Source organism: Amaranthus tricolor, chromosome 10, assembly GCF_026212465.1.
Source record: "Amaranthus tricolor cultivar Red isolate AtriRed21 chromosome 10, ASM2621246v1, whole genome shotgun sequence".
Taxonomy (NCBI): Eukaryota; Viridiplantae; Streptophyta; class Magnoliopsida; order Caryophyllales; family Amaranthaceae; genus Amaranthus; species Amaranthus tricolor.
Genome location: NC_080056.1, coordinates 10177809 through 10201714, shown reverse-complemented (window position 1 = coordinate 10201714; position 23906 = coordinate 10177809). Strand labels below are relative to the sequence as shown.

At 34.2% G+C, this 23906-nt stretch overlaps 3 protein-coding genes across 3 annotated transcripts; all 3 read right to left on the bottom strand.

Moving 5' to 3' along the window:
- Positions 1–4756: 4756 nt before the first annotated feature.
- Positions 4757–5486, bottom strand: LOC130825999 (uncharacterized). Its single transcript, XM_057691467.1, has 2 exons — positions 5290–5486; positions 4757–5092 (listed from the first exon to the last, which is right to left on the bottom strand). The coding sequence occupies exons 1-2, from the start codon at positions 5334–5336 to the stop codon at positions 4804–4806; spliced, it is 336 nt and encodes a 111-aa protein (XP_057547450.1). The 5' UTR covers positions 5337–5486; the 3' UTR covers positions 4757–4803.
- A 1703-nt stretch (positions 5487–7189) lies between these two features.
- On the bottom strand, positions 7190–9216 carry LOC130825951 (secreted RxLR effector protein 161-like). The gene has a single exon (XM_057691403.1). It carries the CDS (start codon positions 9120–9122, stop codon positions 8334–8336), a length of 789 nt encoding a protein of 262 aa, XP_057547386.1. The 5' UTR covers positions 9123–9216; the 3' UTR covers positions 7190–8333.
- Positions 9217–11229: 2013 nt separating this feature from the next.
- Positions 11230–14449, bottom strand: LOC130825950 (uncharacterized). The gene is made up of 3 exons (XM_057691402.1): positions 14377–14449; positions 11519–12382; positions 11230–11429 (listed from the first exon to the last, which is right to left on the bottom strand). The coding sequence occupies exons 2-3, from the start codon at positions 12375–12377 to the stop codon at positions 11413–11415; spliced, it is 876 nt and encodes a 291-aa protein (XP_057547385.1). The 5' UTR covers positions 12378–12382; positions 14377–14449; the 3' UTR covers positions 11230–11412.
- Positions 14450–23906: the final 9457 nt, after the last annotated feature.

Genomic DNA, 23906 nt, shown 5'->3' with positions numbered 1-23906 from the left:
GTAGAGTTGATAAACACATCAACATTATAATTAAGAATTACCTTTATTCTCAACTCATTCTTAAAGTCTCATAACATAATATGCTAGACATATATTTAACAAATATATATAATATATCACCCAATTAGCTTAATTGTTATCACGAGAACATCAAACTCCATCAATGTATAATTTTGAAGGCATTAATTGATAAACATACTAATATTACACTACAACTCAACATTAATATAATTATGGTCAATTCTAATATCAATAACCTCAATCTAACCAATTCGAAACTTGAATAGACATAACACGCACATAAATTCCCTTAACTCCTATTAAAAGCACACAACCCATAATTGTCAACACCAATAACAAGATCAATATCATAAATGTTTTACAACACCAATGAATTTAAAACTACATTCACAAAATTACTATTGATCATACCAAAAAGTAACATCAACTTACAATCCTTATAAACACTATTAAGAGTTTCCTTTGACTTAAACTCATTACATTTTAATGACTTTATCACAACAATCCTTCAAAACATGTCCTAAAATCCCAATTAAACTCGTACACTATAAATTCCTTGTATAACACAACCTTCTCTTTTATTTGTATGATTTATTTATTTATTTAGTTTTACGTTTTATTACAGCCTTGACTTATGGTTATAAACTAATCACCCCATTATCTTTAAATATAGAACTATTTCTAAGATTGAATTCATTCACAACCACGTTTAACTTTACTTATATCTCCTTGTTCTTATTATTGTTTAAACCACTTATACTCTTGCTTAGACGACTATTAGCCTAATAATATCCTCATGATAACTTCAATTATTAATTTTAAAAGGTTTCAGACAATAATGCATAATATTATTGATGTTACACTTGTACAAACATATTCATATATGTTTCATTTTAAATTACTCGAGTCATATTAGACACATTTTACAATAACATTTCATATTTAGCCTTAAAAAGTCAACAACTTGAATAAAAACTAAACATTACATCAGTTTACATTAGCCTGTTGTAGCTTAATCAAAATCATCAATTGGTTTCATCACCATAAAACAAGTATTAAAAATATTTCATTATCACTTGATTAACAAGGCATCAACTTCAAGACTAAGATGGACTGATAAGTTTGTCTAAAAAAAAATTTACATAAACTACTAACGATTTAAATTCGAGCACATAATCAACCAAAATTGTACACATTCTAGTTTATGTTAAGAAAATACGCATAATTAAATGTATAAATATATCCAAACGTAAAATGCTAAAGTTTATACAAGCATCACCATGAATATAAGTACAAGATGCCACTAACTTGCTAAGATTTCAATTTTCATCTTTTACATTTGTATATCGATAGCTTATACATAACACGTAATTGTAATATTTGCTTTATAATTGTCATCCATGCTCAAAATACAACTATGAATATGTCATTTGTTAAGCCACAAAAAAATCCATCAAAAAATCATAGAAATTGATCACAAAGATCGTACGCATATGCATGAAAATTGCATGTGCAATAATAATCAATATGCATGAATATGTATAATGCACCTAACCCAAGTCTTCCCATACACTCAAAATAGTTTAACTATAAAAAGGATCATTAAAGGAAACACAAAGCGTTTAAAAAAGAAACCACTGGCTCTAGTAACCAATATTGCACTCAAAGATAGACTTAAAAATCACACAATAATTGTAAAACTAATAACTTTTTAACAAGAAAAAAACCAACAATAAAGCATTAACTCGACCTAAAGAAAACCTCCGCTAAATGCACAATGCTTCTGAAAGAGCAAGAATATATAATCTAGCGTACTCTGAAATCAATAAGTGGGTTGGTTGATGCATCACCAATACCTTCACAAAAGATTGCTTATGTGCCTAACCATAGGATATATAATGTAAAGTAACCAATAGTCAAATACCCCTTAAAGCAACATAACTATACCAAAAATCACATACATGCATGAAAACCAAGAATAATGCCAAAATGAAGATTATTTTTCCAACAATCTATCCTCACACAATGAAGTTCTCTTCTATACTCTAAATACCTAATTGTTGTACGCATTAGTTAGCCATGTTTCATATTTATTTGGTTTTGTAAGGCTGTGTAAGGTGCACGGTGCACCTGATCATTAGGCAAAAAGCATACCTATTAGCTACCTAAAAATCAAAGCATTAATTTGCTCAATGGGAGAATTGTTTTCTTTGATAAATGGGTAAAGTAAAGTATCAAGACTTGATAATTTTGTTGCTTTAGTAAATTTGCTTTCTTGGACTTTGTCAATGCCCTCCAGATGCCTGATTGCTTTCTTCGAATTTCAAACTCTCATTTTTCTCAAATATAATTGCAGGTCAAAAAGTAAAATGTTGTCAAGATGGAGCAGATCAATGGTGACTGCAGGTGGATTACAAACAAAGATTTTAGGTTTTATTAATGGTGAAAATGTTTTGTTACATCAAAATTATGCCAAAGTTGTTGCCTTTTCAACGGCTTCTTCATCCTTTGATTATGTTGATAAGAATTTTGATAGCAGTAGTATTGCCACGGTGAGAGATTTTTATGCTTATATAAGTTCAACAAACGTGAAACGAGTCTGTAATTATTTTTTGAGCAATATGAATGAATTTGTTGTGTGTTGATATAATATTATAAACTATTGGAATTCTTGGCATAGGAATCAAATGGATTGGCCCAATTATTGAATTTTTTCTATATTGCTATCTATTTTGCATTTTGTAGTATGGAAAAGCTAAAGGTGGTTTTGGTAGTTTACTATTCATGTTTCTTGTTATTAACCTAAACACTCATATTATACTCATTGTCTTTCTAAATACTACTAAGTTAAATCTCATTTGAATTGTTTTATAGAGTTGATTAAAAATTTGTATTTATCTGTTACTCTTTATATTTGGACGTATTACCCTAATGGTTTTGTTTTTAGGGGGGTGTTAATATGAAGGTGACAACAAGGGAATATGGAAAGCTTGAATTTCAATTTACTCCATGTACGTAGTGAATTTACTGATTAGGGAATAGGGATGACATAAAAATAAAAATGTGACGTACTTTTTTGGCTTGAATAGAATTTTTGAGATGAAATCCAACATATCAAGGATTTTTCAGAAAAAATAATTTATTCAAAATGTATTTTTAAGAAAATTATTTCTTCTGCAGAATTGGGAGACCCTTATGCAGAACGAGTTTTTTCAAAAAGATTTTCCCCACAAAATTACTCATACTATGATTACAAAATGGCCTGGTATAGAGCATTTTTATTCAGACCATTTGATCATTCATGGTTTTTTATATTTTACAAATATTGTCCAAAAAATATCCCATGTGGTTTTATCATTGGTGGTATTTATTTGGACAACCTCCTCGAATTTATCCAACAGAATGCAATGAGGGTTTCAATACTTTTGTTGCTAATTCAAATTATCTAGCCTACGAAACTCCAGTCATGTTTCATGCAGAATTTAAAATTTCATGGATTCTATGTTGGAGTTACTGTCTCAAACAACACCTTTCACATCCATATCCATATTCATTAATAAGAGAATTCAAAATTAAATGGTGGGACAAATTTACCTTAGAAATTTGTTCTACAAAAAATGTTATCTCCTTTTTTCAAACCGGTATAAAATTGGAATATCAGTCTCCATCAACTATAAACAAACCTTCACCCTCAAAAGCAACATCAAGTTGAAACTCTCCCCAACACAATCAAAACCCCAAAGTAGAGAGTCCAAATACAGATAACATTTTATAGAAATTTTATACCGGTTTGAAAAAAGGAGATAACATTTTTTGTAGAACAAATTTCTAAGGTAAATTTGTCCCACCATTTAATTTTGAATTCTCTTATTAATGAATATGGATATGGATGTGAAAGGTGTTGTTTGAGACAGTAACTCCAACATAGAATCCATGGAATTTTAAATTCTACATGAAACATGACTGGAGTTTCGTAGGCTTGATAATTTGAATTAGCAACAAAAGTATTGAAACCCTCATTGCATTCTTTTGGATAAATTCGAGGAGGTTGTCCAAATAAATACCACCATTGATAAAACCACATTGGATATTTTTTGGACAATATTTGTAAAATATAAAAAACCATGAATGATCAAATGGTCTGAATAAAAATGCTCTATACCAGGCCATTTTGTAATCATAGTATGAGTAATTTTGTGGGGAAAATCTTTTTGAAAAAACTCGTTCTGCATAAGGGTCTCCCAATTCTGCAGAAGAAATAATTTTCTTAAAAATACATTTTGAATAAATTATTTTTTCTGAAAAATCCTTGATATGTTGGATTTCATCTCAAAAATTCTATTCAAGCCAAAAAAGTACGTCACATTTCTATTTTTATGTCATCCCTATTCCCTAATCAGTAAATTCACTACGTACATGGAGTAAATTGAAATTCAAGCTTTCCATATTCCCTTGTTGTCACCTTCATATTAACACCCCCCTAAAAACAAAACCATTAGGGTAATACGTCCAAATATAAAGAGTAACAGATAAATACAAATTTTTAATCAACTCTATAAAACAATTCAAATGAGATTTAACTTAGTAGTATTTAGAAAGACAATGAGTATAATATGAGTGTTTAGGTTAATAACAAGAAACATGAATAGTAAACTACCAAAACCACCTTTAATTTTTCCATACTACAAAATGCAAAATAGATAGCAATATAGAAAAAATTCAATAATTGGGCCAATCGATTTGATTCCTATGCCAAGAATTCCAATAGTTTATAATATTATATCAACACACAACAAATTCATTCATATTGCTCAAAAAATAATTACAGACTCGTTTCACGTTTGTTGAACTTATATAAGCATAAAAATCTCTCACCGTGGCAATACTACTGCTATCAAAACTCTTATCAACATAATCAAAGGATGAAGAAGTCGTTGAAAAGGCAACAACTTTGGCATAATTTTGATGTAACAAAACATTTTCATCATTAATAAAACCTAAAATCTTTGTTTGTAATCCACCTGCAGTCACCATTGATCTGCTCCATCTTGACAACATTTTACTTTTTGACCTGCAATTATATTTTAGAAAAATGAGAGTTTGAAATTCAAAGAAAGCAATCATGCATCTGGAGGGCATTGACAAAGTCCAAGAAAGCAAATTTACTAAAGCAACAAAATTATCATGTCCTGATACTTTACTTTACCCATTTATTAAAGAAAACAATTCTCCCATCAAACGAATTCAAAGTAGAATAATTCAATTTACCTATCAGAGGTGGATCTAGGGTTCAAGCTCCTTGAGGGCACCAACATATAGAAGAAATTTTGAGATAATTTGTCCCAAATTTCAGCAAAAATTCACGTGTAAAATGATTATTGAATTTTTTTGGCTACTCATGCTTATAAGAAATAAAATTAGATTTATTATTCAGAGTTATATAGAATTAATTTATCATTTTTCTGTCATTTAATCTTATAAGACTGCACTCAATTCCAAAAAAATTGGATTCTAATATGCTTTATAATAACATGATGGTAAGAATAGATTCCGAATTTTCCAAAAAATTGGATTCTAATATGCTGTATAATAACATGATGGTAAGAATAGATTCTAAATTTCCTACAATTAATAATACCAAAAGTTATTATCAGTTTAAGATATGTGGTTTACTGAGAATTGATAATGGCATACAAATAATTGAATTAAAGTTTCAAATTAAGAAACCCTAATTTCTGGATGACAAAATTATGCCTAAAATTGAAGTCAATAAAAGAACGTGGTGCCTAGGGGTGTGCAAAATTAGACCGAACCAGCGATCTAGACCGTAACCGGACCGATTGCATTCGGTCTAGGCTCTAGGTCTTACTTATTCTTCATTCTGGGTTCCGGTTCGGTCCTGTCTAAGCTCGAAAAAATCTAGTTTAGACTGAATTAGACCGGATATATAGATAGTAATATTTAAGAGAAATAATATTTATGATATTTATGTGTATGCTTGCCTAAAGGGCTTTTTATTCTTTTTTCTGACAAAAAATTTTTTTTTAACTCAAATATTTTTTAATTTTATAATAATTAATTTGCTAAATTATTTTAAATCTTCGATTTTTTAATTTATTTTTGGTATCATATGTTGCTTCCGGTCTAACCGTTCTAAACCCGGACCTGATCGGGAGAAAATCGAGTTAGAACCGGACCGAACCAGATAAAACCGGTCCGGTCACTGATCTTTCGGTCCAACAAGTTTTAGCCGGTATTAACCGGTGCACACCCCTACTAGTGGTGCCGACGTGTTGTGGTGGTTCTGGTGCAAGACTGGACATCGTTGGAGGATTGGAGGTTACTCTGAGGCTTGACTCTTAAGCGTCCGAAAGAAGTAAGCAGGGCTAGGAGGCAACAAGCAGAGCAAGGCACAACGTAGACTCGACTCCTTAAGCCTCAAGGGTCCAGCCAATTCACACTTAATGCTGTGGCGGTGAGCTGTGAGCCGGTGAATGGTGTATCTTGTGGTTTCTAGCAAATCAAAAGTAGAGACTGCATGGGGATTGAGATTGAATTTTTGAAATAGGATTGCGGGAATATGGAACACAACTTTTAAATGTTAAAAAAGAAAATCAATCCATAATTCACCCTTTTCCAAAGTAAAGTTATGAAACCATCAAATTCTAGAAATCAAAATCAAATCATACTTCAATCTACCAAGAGTTACAGGCTTAACATAATATATCTTCAAACCTAATTTAATTTGAATAAACTAAAACAAATTAACGTTAAATAAGATATCGTCCAATAAAACAGGAATAGGGCAAAACATTTGAGATTATATCACTAAAAAGAAAGTGATTTCATGGGTCTTCTGAATCCTTTGTTGGGATTCGATGGATGCTTAAAGCGGAATTTCAGGAAACACTTTCCTAACATCTATCTCAGGATCATAAACATAATCAAACATATAAATCATATAAAAGGATTAGTCTATATTACCTTTGTAGCGTGAAATCCACGAAAATAACGCGATAAGATAATATTGAGAGCCTCAAACGTTGCTCCTCTATTCAGTCTACCGGAATCAAATGAACACCAACGTTTGCTAGAACGGAAGAGATTGTTTCTCTTGCTTTTTCTGGTTTTTCAATAACTTTAGATTGAGAATTGTGTATCGTGAGAGTTTAAATAAACATATTTATAATACTCACATCCATCGTCCCATTATCCCCACTTCTCCACTACTAGCATTATATCCTCATATAATACTAGTAACCTAGGTCAAAAAGAAACCGATTCTTTTGTTAACCTAATTGGATCGCAAGCCCATACTCCTAATGGGCCCGAGTCATTTACCGTTCAATTGATTCTTTTGTAAGACCTTATAGGATTAATTATATTAGTTGTGGTCCAATTATTATTGACCCACCAATTATATTTATTCTCTAGCAAGCAAATATAATTACTAATAATAATTAACTTTATTATCTTCATAAATATCCTATATATTTATATTTAGTAATTGTCGGAAATGTCTACGGACATATTCCTTCAATCTCCCACTTGTCCGAAGACAATTGCACAATTATAAATTCCTTAAGCCACTTAATGTGAAATTTGACAACACAGTGTTATTTCTCAAATTATGTTTCTTGATCTCTGAGTTCGAATTGTTCAACTAAGGATTAACCATTTAATCTTATTCCGCATGGCCATGCAATTTTCAATTCTCGCTCATCAAGAGGCCTACACACCAATCCTATCACATAGGAGGACTTATTCATTCTTGTATGACCATAACTCCCACTCAATTCTTAGCCCACCTGATCACTGCCTTTATAGCCTCCTTTTACAGCACGACGTTTAACAGCGTCAAGGTTAAACTAATTATTTCGTAGTGATTAAGACATACTCATGTCTAAGGAATCCACTAAATATAAGGATTCGATTCTGCCCTTTCGAATCAGATTAGGTCAAGTCTCAATGCATCAGGTATGCATCCATGTAATCGATTAAACATCTCTATGTTTCCATAGCCCATGGAACCGAGCTATCAATTAATTACATGCTAATCTTTAATAAACCACTTATGTCCAATTTAGTGATTTAGATTAGGGACATTATATAAATTGTGATTTCAGTTCACTTATAGGGTTCCATTATCGAAACGTTTCCAATAGTCCTATTGAAAACACAAATTATATGAACATTTTATTTAATACTAAACCAAGCAATTAAATAAGAAACAAACCATTTATATTATTGATAAACATTCCAAACATATGGTAAACAAAATTCTTAATAATTGTAAACATGAAGTAAACAACCTAAAGACATTCTCCTATATGCTTAAGCCCCATAGACCTAGTATGACTCTCATGCTTCGGCTGAGGGAGTGGTTTAGTCAACGGATCTGCTATGTTATCCGTGGTATCAACTCTACTTATTATTACATCCTGTCTTCCAACAATATCTCGAATAAGATGGAATTTTCTTTCAACATGTTTAGATTTTTGGTGAGATCTAGGTTCCTTGGATTGAGCAATAGCACCTTCATTGTCACAATACAACTTGATGCCATTCTCAATGCTAGGAACTACACCCAGTTCACTAACGAACTTTTTAATCCAAACAGCCTCTTTTGCTGCTTCAGCTGCTGCTATGTACTCAGCCTCTGTTGTAGAATCTGCAACTGAACTCTGCTTGGAGCTCTTCCAGCTCACAGCTCCTCCATTCAGACAAAATATGAAACCAGATTGGGATCGGAAGTCATCTTTGTCAGTTTGGAAGCTTGCATCAGTGTATCCAGTGACAAACAACTCATTAGCTCCGCCATATACCAGAAATTTATCCTTTGTCCTTCTTAAGTACTTGAGGATATTTTTCGCTGCTATCCAGTGTGCATCTCCTGGATTGGACTGGTATCTGCTGCACATACTCAAAGCAAATGCAACATCTGGTCGAGTACATATCATAGCATACATGATTGATCCTATTGCAGAAGCATAAGGAACATTATTCATACGCTTGAACTCTTCTGAACTCGATGGGCACATAGTCTTGCAAAGTTTAATGCCATGTTGCATAGGAATAAACCCTCTTTTGGAGCTTTCCATTTTGAACTTTGTGAGAATCTTATCTATGTAAGTCTCTTGATTTAGTCCAATAAGTCTCCTCGATCTATCCCTATAGATCTTTATTCCCAGTATGTACTCATCCTCTCCCAGGTCTTTCATAGAGAAATGACTTTTAAGCCATTGCTTGACCGACTCAAGCATATTTTTGTCATTCCCAATGAGGAGTATGTCATCTACATACAAGACCAGAAAGGTGATATTATTCCCACTTAACTTCTTGTATACACAAGATTCCTCTTCATTTTTAAGAAAACCAAACTCTTTGACTGCCTCATCAAATCTGAGGTTCCAACTCCTTGATGCTTGCTTCAATCCATAAATGGATCTCTTAAGCTTGCATACTTTCCTTGGATTTTTCGGATCTTCAAAACCTTGTGGTTGTGTCATGTACACATCCTCCTTTAAGAACCCATTCAAAAAGGCAGTTTTGACGTCCATTTGCCATATTTCAAAGTCATGAAAGGCAGCTATTGCAAGGATTATCCTAATGGATTTTAGCATGGCTACTGGAGAAAAAGTTTCATCATAGTCTATACCATAAATTTGTTTGAAACCTTTTGCTACCAACCTTGCTTTGAAAACACTAATGTTTCCATCCTTGTCTGTTTTCAGTTTGAAAATCCATTTGCATCCAATGGGTTTTACCCCATCAGGCAAATCAACCAAGTCCCAAACTTGGTTTTCAGACATGGAATCCATTTCAGATTTCATGGCTTCAAGCCATTTTTCGGAGTCAGGACTCTCCAAAGCATCTTTGTAACTAGTAGGCTCTTCTGATTCTAACATGGTTATTTCAGAGTTTTCAGTCAAAAGGAAATCAATATATCTTCTTGACGGAATTATTGTCCTACTAGACTTACGTAGGGGAACAACAAGAGAAGTTTCTGCCTCATTAGGTAGAGTGACTTCGAGTGGATTTTCTCCACTTGGGGCGGTAGGAGGTAAGTGCGTTGAATGCATTTCCTCCTGGGCATTTTCATGCTGGGGCGCCTCTAATGAGGTGTTAACCTTATCCATTTGTTGCTCATCTCGAACTTCTTCGAGATATACATTACTCCCACTTGTTTTTCTAGAAATAAATTCCTGTTCTAGAAAAACACCATTGCGAGCAACAAACACTTTGTTTTCGCTTTGGTTGTAGAAGTAGTATCCCTTTGTCTTTTTTGGGTAACCCACAAAAAGACATTTGTCAGATTTGGGTGCTAGCTTATCAGATATTAAACGCTTAACATAAGCTTCGCAACCCCAAATCCTTAGAAAAGACAACTTCGGAACTTTTCCCGTCCACATCTCATATGGTGTCTTTTCCACTGCTTTGGTAGGTGCTCTATTAAGTGTGAATGCAGCTGTATCCAATGCAAATCCCCAAAATGAAATAGGAAGATCAGCAAGACTCATCACTGATCGAACCATATCTAATAGAGTTCGATTCCTCCTCTCAGAGACGCCATTTAATTGTGGTGTTCCTGGTGGAGTCAATTGTGAGAGTATGCCTCGATTTTTCAAATGATCATCAAACTCGTGAGACAAGTATTCACCACCACGATCGGATCGTAATGCTTTTATTTTCTTCCCAAGTTGGTTTTCTACTTCATTTTGAAATTCCTTGAACTTTTCAAAGGACTCCGACTTATGTCTCATGAGGTAAACATATCCATATCTGCTTACATCATCAGTAAAGGTTATAAAGTAGCTGTAACCACCCCGAGCCACGGTACTCATAGGTCCACATACATCAGTATGTATGAGAGCTAAGAGGTCATTGGCCCTTTCACTTGTACCTGTGAAAGGTGACTTTGTCATTTTTCCCATCAAACAAAACTCGCAAATACCAAATGATTCAAAATCAAATGATTTTAGAATTCCATCTTTATGAAGTTTCTCTATTCGTTTTGAACTTATGTGGCCTAATCGACAATGCCATAGGTAAGTGGGGTTTGAATCATTTGTTTTACGTTTCTTGCTGTCTATGTTATAGATGTGAGTTTCTAAGTCTAGCACATACAACCCATTTAATAATTTAGCTGAAACATAGAACATATCATTTAAATATGCAGAACAACAATTATTCTTAATAGTAAATGAAAAACCTTCCGTGTCCAAAACCGGAATTGAAATAATGTTCTTGGTGATGGCAGGAACATAATAACAATTATTTAGTTCTAAAATTAAACCAGAGGGTAATGTTAAAATATAAACTCCAACAGCTAAAGCAGCAACTCTTGCTCCATTTCCGACTCGGAGATCCACCTCACCTTTGCTCAAGCTTCTACTTCTTTTTAGACCCTGCACATTACTAGTAATGTGAGACCCACAAGCAGTATCAAATACCCAAGAAGCCGAAGTCGCTAAATTAATTTCAATAACATATATACCTGAAGATGAAGCACCAAACTTCTTTTCTTCTAGATAGACGGGGCAGTTCCTCTTCCAATGGCCAATCTTGTGGCAGTGGTAGCACTCATGTAGTGCTGCTACTTTAGCCTTTGGAGTAGCCTTTGGTCTGGGAGAGGCATTAGTGGTAACTACCTTACCATTGCCATTCCATTTAGGAACCCCTTTCTTCTTGAACTTTTTATTCTTTCTGACCATAAGCACATCTTTCAGTGCGGGTTCAGAAGGTAAGCTCCTTTCAGCCTGAATAAGCATACCATGCAATTCTGGCAAGGTTGCTTCCCCTCCTTGCATGTAAAAATTTAATCTGAAAGCATCAAAAGTTTCTGGCAAGGATCTGATCACAATATCAGTGGCCAGCTCTTTGGGATAAGGAAAACCCAACTTTTCCATGACTTGAAAATGCCCTATTAAGGCGAACACATGGGGTCCGACGGGTTTTCCCTTGCCCAGTTTGCATTCCAAAAGTTTACAATTAGCTTCAAATCTCTCTAATCGAGCATTCTTTTCGAACATTGTTCTAAGTTGCTGGATTATTGTGTAGGCATCAAGATTGTTAAAACGTTTTTGAAAATCATGTTCCATGCAAGCAAGCATCAGACATGTTACTTGCACAGAATTGGCCTCGAGATTTTGCCTAGCTCTTTTCTCTGCAACTGTTGCAGTTTCTGGCAGGGGTTCAGGGAGTGGAGTGTCAAGAACACTTTCCCTTCCTTCAGCTCTGAGAACAATTCTCACAGCCATTTCCCATTCAAGGAAGTTGTTTGCATTCAATTTGTCTTTTTCCAAGACACAGCGCAAGTTAAAAGCAGGAGTGTTGTTGTTAGTTGAACCAGACATGATTTCTATAACAATGTAATAAAGTAAAATTAATAGTCTATCAATAAGCAGTAATTAAACAATTTAATAATTTATTCAAAATTTTAAAATCCCCTTTTGAATAAATAACAACTAAGATCCTCTCCCACTACAGTTAAACGGACTTTGGCCCTGCCTTTAACTATAGTAGTTAAGGTAAGTAAACGTTTTACTAATTATAACTAATTATAATTCTTAGTAGATAGATTGATAATTCTTGTTCAATCCTATCTCTTAGTTTCAAAACCCAAAACTTTGTTTTTGATGATTTTGTTGAGTGAAACCAAACATGAACCTGTAAATTTTCAAAAAAAATTTACCCCATATCCCAAGATTTATGAGCAATACCTCGCTTTGGCAGAATGTATTATTCATTATCAAAGGCTTATAGGTGTTGTTTGGAAAAACAATAAAACTCAATATTATTTATGGGGATTCAAGTTAATTAGCATGGTTAATATTAAGTGAACACATAGCATATTTAACCAATACATTAACTTATGCATGTAAAGACCAAAATAAACGCTCAATGCAAATAAAAGTATGAATAAAAGATGATCTAGTATGGCCCCTAAAAAAAAACTAATCTTCATGAAGCTTCCATGAATTTCCATTGATCACCTTCCTTGAAACTCCTTTCATTTGTGATTACATACTTTGAATAAAAATATTACGATACGCAGATCGTATTTAATTACATTCAAAACAAACGATTCGCAGATCGTATATAATTACATTCAAAACAAACGATTCGCAGATCGTATATACTATCCTAATTTTATATATAAATTTTGTTTTGGGCCATACTAGTCATAACATGTCAAAATAATATCAAATATTATAAACGACAATAACAATGCAATATATCAAACTAAAGGGTCATAACAATTAGCATATAAAATACCCTTTATGTTTAGTCAAACTTGACTAATTTAAGTGAGACTATAAAAGGGAAAAAAAAAACTATTTAAATCAATTAAGACTCAATAAATAGTTATATGCACATAAAAAAAACAAAAAAAAATTCCAAAAGAAAAACGGAAGCAGCATACAAGAATGAAGACCAACCCATTTTCTGGGACCATCTTCATCATTTCAAAAAAAAGGTCACCTTCAACCTTCATCATCTTGTACTGGAAGAAAGAAACAGTGGCCGTGAAGAATGGAACCCAGCAGCCGCCAAAGAACCCAGCAGCCGCCAAGGAACCCGGCAGCCGCCAGCAGCCCGCCTCCCTCCGGCCACCATAAACAGCCCGTTTTTTTCGGTATTTGTTTCCTCTCTTTTTTTTTTTTTTTTTTATGAATTCGAACAAATTCGAATTAATAAACAACCTTTGTGCATGAATTGCTTCAAATTTCAGGGAAAACAAGTTTTTCGCATTTAAATTTCAAGCCAATTGAACCAATTTGTGTTTTAACAATTAAAATTGAATTGGGGAAAAATTAGGGTATAAGCATTTTCGATCCAAAACACTTGAATACCATAACGAAAAACACAATTAACAATGAACAAATTTTGTGTTTCATTTCATTGTTTGGATTTCGTGAATAATCAAAGCCCCAAGACAATTAACACAAAATTTCGAATTTTCATCCAAAAAAAAAACTGATTTTTTTTTTTTTTTTGGTAATTCGAACAAATTCGAATGGATATACAATATTTGGGATGAATGGCTTCAAAAATCAGGAAAAACAAGTTTTTTCATTTATATTTCAATCCAATTGAAATTGAATATTATGAATAACTTCCATACAGTTAACATAAAAAAAACTGATTTTTTATGCAAAAAAAACGATTGTGAATTGTTCCAGAGAAAAAAAAAGATCATATGAATATTATGAATTAGGCTTAACTGATACCACTGTTGGGATTCGATGGATGCTTAAAGCGGAATTTCAGGAAACACTTTCCTAACATCTATCTCAGGATCATAAACATAATCAAACATATAAATCATATAAAAGGATTAGTCTATATTACCTTTGTAGCGTGAAATCCACGAAAATAACGCGATAAGATAATATTGAGAGCCTCAAACGTTGCTCCTCTATTCAGTCTACCGGAATCAAATGAACACCAACGTTTGCTAGAACGGAAGAGATTGTTTCTCTTGCTTTTTCTGGTTTTTCAATAACTTTAGATTGAGAATTGTGTATCGTGAGAGTTTAAATAAACATATTTATAATACTCACATCCATCGTCCCATTATCCCTACTTCTCCACTACTAGCATTATATCCTCATATAATACTAGTAACCTAGGTCAAAAAGAAACCGATTCTTTTGTTAACCTAATTGGATCGCAAGCCCATACTCCTAATGGGCCCGAGTCATTTACCGTTCAATTGATTCTTTTGTAAGACCTTATAGGATTAATTATATTAGTTGTGGTCCAATTATTATTGACCCACCAATTATATTTATTCTCTAGCAAGCAAATATAATTACTAATAATAATTAACTTTATTATCTTCATAAATATCCTATATATTTATATTTAGTAATTATCGGAAATGTCTACGGACATATTCCTTCATCCTTTGCTTGACTACTACGATTATGTGTCTCATTCTCCTACCATTTCTGCAGAAACGAAACCTAATTAAAGTAGGGAGTTGAATTCTACGGATGAAGATATTGAGGGTGTGTTCGATTTACAACTAGATCTACCAATTATAGTTGATCTTTTTCGTTCTTTAAATAAAGAGTCACTCGTTGATGATGATGTTCATTCTAATTTTGATGTACATGGACCCTTCTCTCTTATGTGGATCTATCTTTCCTTCTGAATTTTGATGATTTCATTTTTTTGGTTGGTTGATTTTATGCATGTTTGTGGTTTGTGATGATTTTGAGTCCTTTTTTGCCCTATCATTTTTTATTTTTGAGGGCAAAAATTTGATTATTAGCTACAGTAAACCCTAGAATTGCTTCTTTTGCCACCAATCTAGGATTTTGAGTTCATAAGGCTACCAAACTTAAAGTGTCAGAGGCTATGTTCTTGATAAGTGCAATTATTTGCACTTATTATTATCATTTATATGCTCCTTGTGGGTGTTTAGTGGTGTTTTAGAATCATTTTAGGCGTGTTTACTCCAATTCGGTACTCCACGACTAATTTGTGGGTAAACAAGTGAATCATGGCATTTCGAGTCGTTTTTGTGGGATTTTGTGTCTAATCATGTTTACAGGACTCAAGGATACAATCGAGCCTTTAAATTCATCGAGCTTCGCGATGTAAAGATCTGATCACTAAGTTTTGCAAAGCATATGTCTCCAGAAGGAAAAACCCGAGTCGGCTGAGATGGGACCTTTGGCCTCCACGACTCGGCGGTGAAAAGAAAGAACAAGAGTTTATCCAGAGACAAAAACCGACTCGGCTTCATAGGTGAAGAGGTAACCGCCGAGTCGGCGTTCAAAGCTGACAATCATCATTTTTCCAGAAGCAAATGCCGACTCGGGGTTGAGGTAAGAGAAGGTACCGCCGACTCGGCGGTGGGTACTGACCGAAACTCATATTTTCCAGAAGCAGCAGCCAAGTCGGTGGTGGGTGCATTTTCGTGAAAGCCGACTCGATTTTTTGCATTTCAAGCCCGGTTTATTATTTTTTCAGCCGTTTTTCATTAGGTTTTGGGTTAGTGGGCCTCATTAGTATAAATAACCCCCTAATGACTGATTAGGGTTTCTTTTTCTCTCCTTCTTCCTTCCATTAGACTTAATTACTCTTTAATTTTGCATTTAATTTTAAGCTTTTTAATTTAGTTTTTCATCATTAATCTTCCTTCAACCATCGTAAGTTTCTCTAGTACTTAAATTTCTTAGTCTATTCCTTGTATTCGTTTTAATCTTCCTTTAGTAAACTTTAATTTTTGTCATTAGTCTTTCTTCAATAAAAATTAGTTTGCTCTTCATTTATTGTTCTTTGAATTAATTGTTATGTCCTTTGGTTTTCAATTATTTTTTTTCTTGAATTTATCATTTATTTCATTCTTAGTCATGTTTAGTATCATCCTAAATTTTGTTTTTATTGCTTTTACCATGATTAGTGAGTAGATTCATTTTCTAGGGTTAGGGTTTGAACCTATAAGTCATGTATGATTTGATTCTTGAATGTGTCTATGAAACTAGGATTAAAGTGGTTGAATTGTGCTAATAAACCTAAATTAAACATGCTTTGTCGGACATGTCAATAGAACTAGCATGTGAGATTGGGATCGAATTTGCTTTAGGGTAAATTTTAGTTAAATTCTTATTAATTCGTTCAATAAAACTAGCGTGTGAGAATTGAATTAGTAGGGTCCAAATCTAATAGTTAATCAACAGGGCGAGAGTTTAAGATTAACAAAATCATGTTTAAACACGTAATTAATTGGACTTTTCATAGATGCTAATGAGAATTTGATCATACAAGACTTTAGGGGATTCCCGACACCCTAGATCTCTTATCATATAGTTTAATCTATTTTTCTTATCGCATTCGTAGTATGTTAGACAACAACCAACCACATATTTTTCTTCTTTGAGCAATATAGTTAATCGAAATTAGCAAGTTTCTTGTCTTTGCTTCCTTAAGTTCGACCCACGACTACATGTATATCTTGCGCTTGCGGTTAAATAAAATTTGCACATCATGTTTTTGGCGTCGTTGCCAAGGAAGCGACGGACAATTGATTTGTTAGTTTTGGTTGAGTATATTGCTTTTCTTGTCTACCCCTTCCCTCAGATCTTACACTTGCCCTTATCAGCAGATCCCAGATTGATTGCTCGCACAATCCTTTTATGTGGGGTTGCATGATGAGCACAAGTCCTCGATTAATGCAGCATGTAATGGTGACATGGATTCTAAGTCGTCTGAAGAGGTCTTAAGACTCTTTGAGACCATGGCCAAGAATAGTTTTTCTTGGGGTAGTGAGAGGGAACGAGCATCGCACAAGGACACTACAGGCAGTGAGCCCATCAAGGCTCTCACAAAACAGATGGTCACTCTATCCGAACAGATGGCCAAGGTAAGTATGGTAAGTAGTGCTTTTAGGTCTTCAATTAATAATGTTTCTATAGGCCAGTGAACGATCCTTTCTCTAACACTTACAATGCAGGCACTAAGAATCACCCGCTCTTCTTATACAAGAGCACCAATGTGTTGAACCCACCACTATACCAACAACCGCACAATCCACTAGGGTTCAACCAAAGACCCAAATAGTCAAATCACCCACCTCCACAACACCACTACCAACCACCGTCCAATGTGGAGTCACAAATTACAAAGCTTAGGAATATATTGCAGGCATACATACAGTCTAGTAGCGCGCTTATGAAGATGCAAGAGACTCAGGTAACACAGTTGTCTTAACAGCAGAATATGCGTGCTCCTAACCAGTTTCCTAGCCAGCGTGAACACAAGGGCAAGGAGCCCGGCCAGATAAATGCCGAGACAACAAGGAGTGGTAAGCAATTGGTTGATCCTCCCCTAAAAGAGGTGACACCGATAGGTAGTATTTTTGTAGACCCTGATTCTAATGCTGATGAGGTAGATGGTAAGATTGTTGTGAATGTTGACGGTAATGTCAAGTCTAAGTCTAGAGTCATAAATCTTCTAATTAAGCATGTGGCTTTTCCTCAAAAATTGGCGCAAGCTAAATTAGAGAAGAAATATGGGAAATTTCTAAAGCTTTTATAAGATGTGTCTATAGAAATCCCTTTCTTAGATGCAATTTCTTAGATTACTGCATTTCCTAAATTTCTTAAGTCCATTATGTCCCAGAGTAAGAAGCTTGATGATGTGATTCAGGTGCCTAAGGAGGTGAAATGTGAATGCTTTCATGATTGGTGATATGTCTCCTAAGCTGAAGGATCCCGGTAGTTTCAGTATACCTGTCACAATTGGGAACCTTACAATGGACAGGGCTTTGTGTGACCTAGGTGCTAGTGTCAGTCTGATGCCATATTCCATGTATAAGAGACTTAGGCATGTTAATTGGTTGTCCCCTACCAAGATGACCTTGCAGCTTACTGATCGCCGCATTGTCTATCCTAAGGGTAGTTTGTATGATGTTGACCTGAGAGTGGGTAAGTTGACCGTACCGTGTGACTTTGTCATCATGGACATACTCGTGGATGCTAAGACCCTCATCATTCTAGGTAGACCTTACCTAGCGACAGCTAGCACCTTGATTGATGTAGCTAAGGGTAAGTTAGTGATGAGCGTGGGGAAGGATAGAGTAGAATTTGCTATACATGATGCTTTGAAGTCCCCAGTCCCTAGTGAGTCTATATGCCAGCTTGAGTTTGCTGATGAAGTGTTTGATGATCCTGATGAAGCCATGAGATTGATGCCCTACAATCCTTTCTTAAAGGAGTTAGGGGTGGTTCTGTAGAGATAATGGGCTGGGAAGATCCTTTAAAGGATAAGCTGATGTTCATAATTGTGTTTTGTCTGATGATGTTTTGCAGGTTGCTGAGTTTGAGCAGAAGAAGAAGGATTTGAAAGAGAGTACCACACCTCCTCAAGTAGAAATGAAACCCCTTACTTCTCATTTGGAGTCTGCTTTTCTTGGTGATGATTCCATATACCCTATTATTGTCAGTAGTGAACTCAATGGAAGTGATTTGGACCGATTGGTCAATTTGGTTAAAAAACATCGAAAAGCCATTGGGTACACAATTGACGATATTAAGAGTATCAATCCGTCTATTGTCACTCACCGTATCAATGTGGATCCTGATGCCACTCCTTCCATAGAGAGACAGAGGATTCTCAATATGAAGGAGGTTGTGAAAAAGGAAGTGCTTAAGTTGTTGAATGCTGGGATTATCTACCTTATCTCCGATAGTAAGTGGGTATCCCCAATACAGATTGTCCATAAGAAGGGAGGTTTGACTGTTGTTGAAAATGAGAAAAATGAATAATCCCAATCAGAACAGTCACAGGGTGGCGTATGTGCAATGATTATAGGAAGTTGAACAAAGCCACCTAAAAACACCATTACCCCATTCCCTTCATAGACCAAATGCTGGAAAGTTTGGCAAAGCACTCCCACTTTTGTTATTTGGATGAATACTCTGGATTCTTCTAGATCCCTGTTCATCCGGATGATAGGGAAAAGACTACCTTCACATGTCCTTATGGTACCTTTGCTTATCGGAGGATGTCATCTGGATTATGTAATGCTCCCGCCACCTTCCAGCTGTAACCGCCTCGAATTATGAAGAAAAACATTAACTGGAATTTAGTATTAATCAAGCGGAAGCTTAATTTTGCCAAAATAATTAAGGGGTTACTTAAAGGATAAACCAATGCAATATAACAGAAGTCTTAACTGTCCAAAATAAAGGAAAATTACAACCAAATCGAAATAATTCAAAAGTTCAAATTACTTCCTTAAATTAGTCCAAACCTAAACAACTAAACTAATAGTCTCTCAAATACAATAAAGAGATCTAAACAAAAGGGGAGTCATACTCCAACTCGGGTGCATCTTCCGCTCGCATATTCATTCTCCATCGAGGTGCTATAGGGTTTTACTCTAAAAACAAAACCATTGGAAAAACATATACAAAGCATAGTATGAACTAAAAGGCTGAGTATAAACATACTAGTGTCCGTCAAACAAGTTATTTTTATTTGAGTAAATTCATTTTGAAATATATGATTTTTCCTTTGATAAATCATATCATCATTCAAACCCAACTCAATAGTTCCATAGTCATTTCAAATTCTCATTTTTCATCATAAATCATAAGATCTCAATGGATCCAAATCAATTTCAAACTCATATCATAAGTTTGCATGGGTACTCTGTGAGTCATCTTGTGCCTCACTTGGTAGTTGGTCTATCGTCCGCGACATGTCCGGCAAGTGTAACACAATGGTATTGTGAACAATACGCTCTCAGCATTGGTGAGTCGTTTGATCATGCACACAACATTTGCTGTGGCATATGTTCTTCTTCAAGGTATAATCTTTAAAAGCTTATTTTTAGTTGTTCTATTTTCAATGTGTTTTAGGGCTTAGTTTTTGTATACTAATTTTGATTTTGCTTTTCATTGTATAGGTTACATAACCCAAAACCCACGAAAATTCAAGGTATAATTTTTATTTTGATTTTGTTTGATATGTTTATCTGTTTATATATATGATGTTATAATTAGTTTGTTCATTATTTTTTAAGTTTTACATTTTTTAAAGTTCTTCGAGTTCTAAATTTATGTTCTTTAAGTTGTTTAATTTTTAAGTTTTACATTCTTTTCAAATTATTATATTTAGTTTGTTAATTATTTTAATTTGTGTATTTTGTTTACTTATGCATGTACTTTGTTAATTAAATATGTATGTAGTTTACTTATGTATATGTGTGTAGCTTAATTAATTATATATATGTAGTTTAATATAATTTACTTATGTATGAATAATCACAATATTTTACTTATTATGTATGTAGTTTGTTAATTAATTAAAATACACATAATTTGAATAATTTAAATAATATGAAGGTTAAATAGGGTAAATTTGGGTTAACTAGGGTTATGTAACTATATATACTTATGTATGTAATGTGTATTAATTTTTTTTTTTTGAATTAATTAGTCACACTTAGGATGACAAAAGCTTTTTCTTGGATGTATGGAAGCATTGAATCGTCAAAATTCATTGACAGCGTAATTAGAATTTTGTAGTATTGCCGTTGAACATCAAGTTAGGACGGGGGAGTTGGTTTTTATTGTCCATGTGTCAAGTGTGGCAATGTTCAAAGGTAGATAGTGTTGATATCCTTAGGGAGCACATAGTTCGACGTGGGTTTAGGCCTCAATATCATGTTTGGGTTTGGCATGGTGAGGAGGGAGTTTACAAAGAAAAAAGTATTGTTGAGAATGTCAATAATGTGAATGTCAATAAGGATGTAGTAGATCGTGTTGATGGGTATGAGACAGATGAAGAGAACATCGATGAAGATGTAGATCGTGTTGATGAGATGATGGAGGGAGTCGAGTATGAGTTAGGAAAACATCCTCATGTTTTGGACTTGTTGACAGAGGCTTCTCAAAAGCTTTTGTACCCTGGATGTACAAAGTTCACCAAACTAACAGTCGTGTTGAAAATTTTCAACATTAGTCAAAGTTCAATTGGAGTGACACTTGTTTCACAATGTTATTAGAAGCATTAGGTGAGATGCTTCTTGACGGAAATGAACTTCCAAAGTCGACATATTATGCCAAAAAGCTCATGTGTCCTTTTGGCTTAGAGTACCAGAAGATTCATGTGTGTCCGAATGATTGTGTATTGTATCGCAATGAAAATGTGAACTTAGAAGAGTGTCCTAGGTGTGGGTTATCGCATTACAAGCGTAAAGGGGCTAGGGATGCTAAAGGGCCCCAGGCTAAGGTATTGTGGTATCTTCCAATAATACCTAGATTCAAGCGCTTTTTTTCTTTAAAGAAAGATGCGTTTAATTTGACGTGGCATGCAGATATGGTGAAGAAAGGTCACTTGCTCACACATCCATCTTATTCTCCGGAGTGGAAGAGTATTGATAGGTTGCATAAGACTTTTGGGGATGAAGTTTGTAATTTAAGGCTCGGACTGTGTACTGATGGAATGAACCCATTCTGCAATCTTAGTTCTCAACATAGTACTTGGCCGGTACTGTTAGTGATCTATAATTTGCCACCTTAGTTGTGTATGAAGCGTAAGTAGATTATGCTTTCGCTTCTTATCTCGGGTCCTAACACTAGTGAAAAAAACCACACATGCTACGCAACATATGCTGCGGTTTTACAAATACACAACATAAAATAATCAGGAAAAAAAAAATTTGAGCATATACCTCGGTTTTAATTGACCCGCAGCAAATATTTAAAAAATATATGAACATATACTGCGGTTTTGGGTTGCCCGCAGCATTTAGTTATCTGATACTTAGGTATATACTGCGGGTCTCTCTCGCACGCAGCATTTAATGCCCTTTACATGAGTATATACTGTTTAACTATCACTGAATTTATACTATTTCATAAACCCTTAAAAAAACGCGCCTTTTAACGTTCATAAACCCTTGCTGCTGTTCTTCTTCTTATTATTCAGCTACTGTTTCATTAGCCCGCTTCTTCTTATTCATCTTCTTCTTGTTCATCTTCTTCTGATCTTATTATTTCTTAAACCTAACCCATGTGCTAAAGTTCATCTTCTTCTTCTTTGTTCATATGCACGCTGTTCATTTGCTCTATTGTTTCATAAACCCACAAAGCTAAGCATTTGCTCTACTGGTTATCTTCAACCATCTTCAAAACCCTTGAAAAAAACCCAAGAATTTGTACTTCTTCAACCTTCTTCAATACCGCACAAAGATAATTTCTCATTGTAATTTATTGTAATTTGTTCTAATTTTGTTCAATAGAAACCCACGAATTTTTATTCATTGTAATGTGTACTAATTTTGTGTTTTTTTTCATTGTGTTACAATATTCAATACAAACTCTCGAAGATTATTCAATACCCATGAATATTAGGTAATCAATTTCTTCTCATATATTAAGTTGTATTTTTGATATGTTTGTGTTTGTAACTATAAATATTGATTTTATTTAAGAATGTGAATATTTTTATGAATGTAGTTGTTATTTAGAAGTTTTACATTATACCTAGTTTATATAATTAGTTTGTTCATTAGGGTTAATTTATGACATATTGTATTATTATTATGATTAATTAGGGTTGAATGAATGTGGTTATTAGAATAAATGTTGTTATTAGAATATACATAATATTATTATGGTTAATTAAGGTTTAATGAGTGATATAACTTAGTTAGGTAATTAGGGTTAAGTATATATTTTCATTTATGTGTATTAATTTTTCTTGAAATTAGGATGACAAAAGCTCATTCTTGGATGTATGGAAGCACTGAATCGTCACAATTTATTGATGGCGTATTAGAATTTTGTAGTATTGCCGTTGAACATCAAGTTAGGACGGGGGAGTTGGATTTTATTCCCCATGTGTCAAGTGTGGCAATGCATCAAAGGTAGATAGTGTTGATATCCTTAGGGAGCACATAGTTCGATGTGCGTTTAGGCCTCAATATCATGTTTGGGTTTGACATGGTGAGGAGGGAGTTTACAAAGAAAAAAGTATTGTTGAGGATTTCAATAATGTGGATGTCAATGAGGATGTAGTAGATCGTGTTGATAGGTGTGAGACAGATGAAGAGAACGTCGATGAGGATGTAGATCATGTTGATGAGATGATGGAGGGAGTCGAGGATGAGTTAGGAAAACGTCCTCGTGTTTTTGACTTGTTGACAAAGGCTTCTCAAAAGCCTTTGTACCCTAGATGTACAAAGTTCACCAAACTCGTGTTGACAATTTACAACATTAAGTCAAAGTTCAATTGGAGTGATGCTAGTTTCACAATGTTATTAGAAGCATTAGTTGAGATGCTTCATGTGGGAAATGAACTTCCAAAGTCGACATATTATGCCAAAAAGCTCATGTGTCCTTTTGGCTTAGAGTACT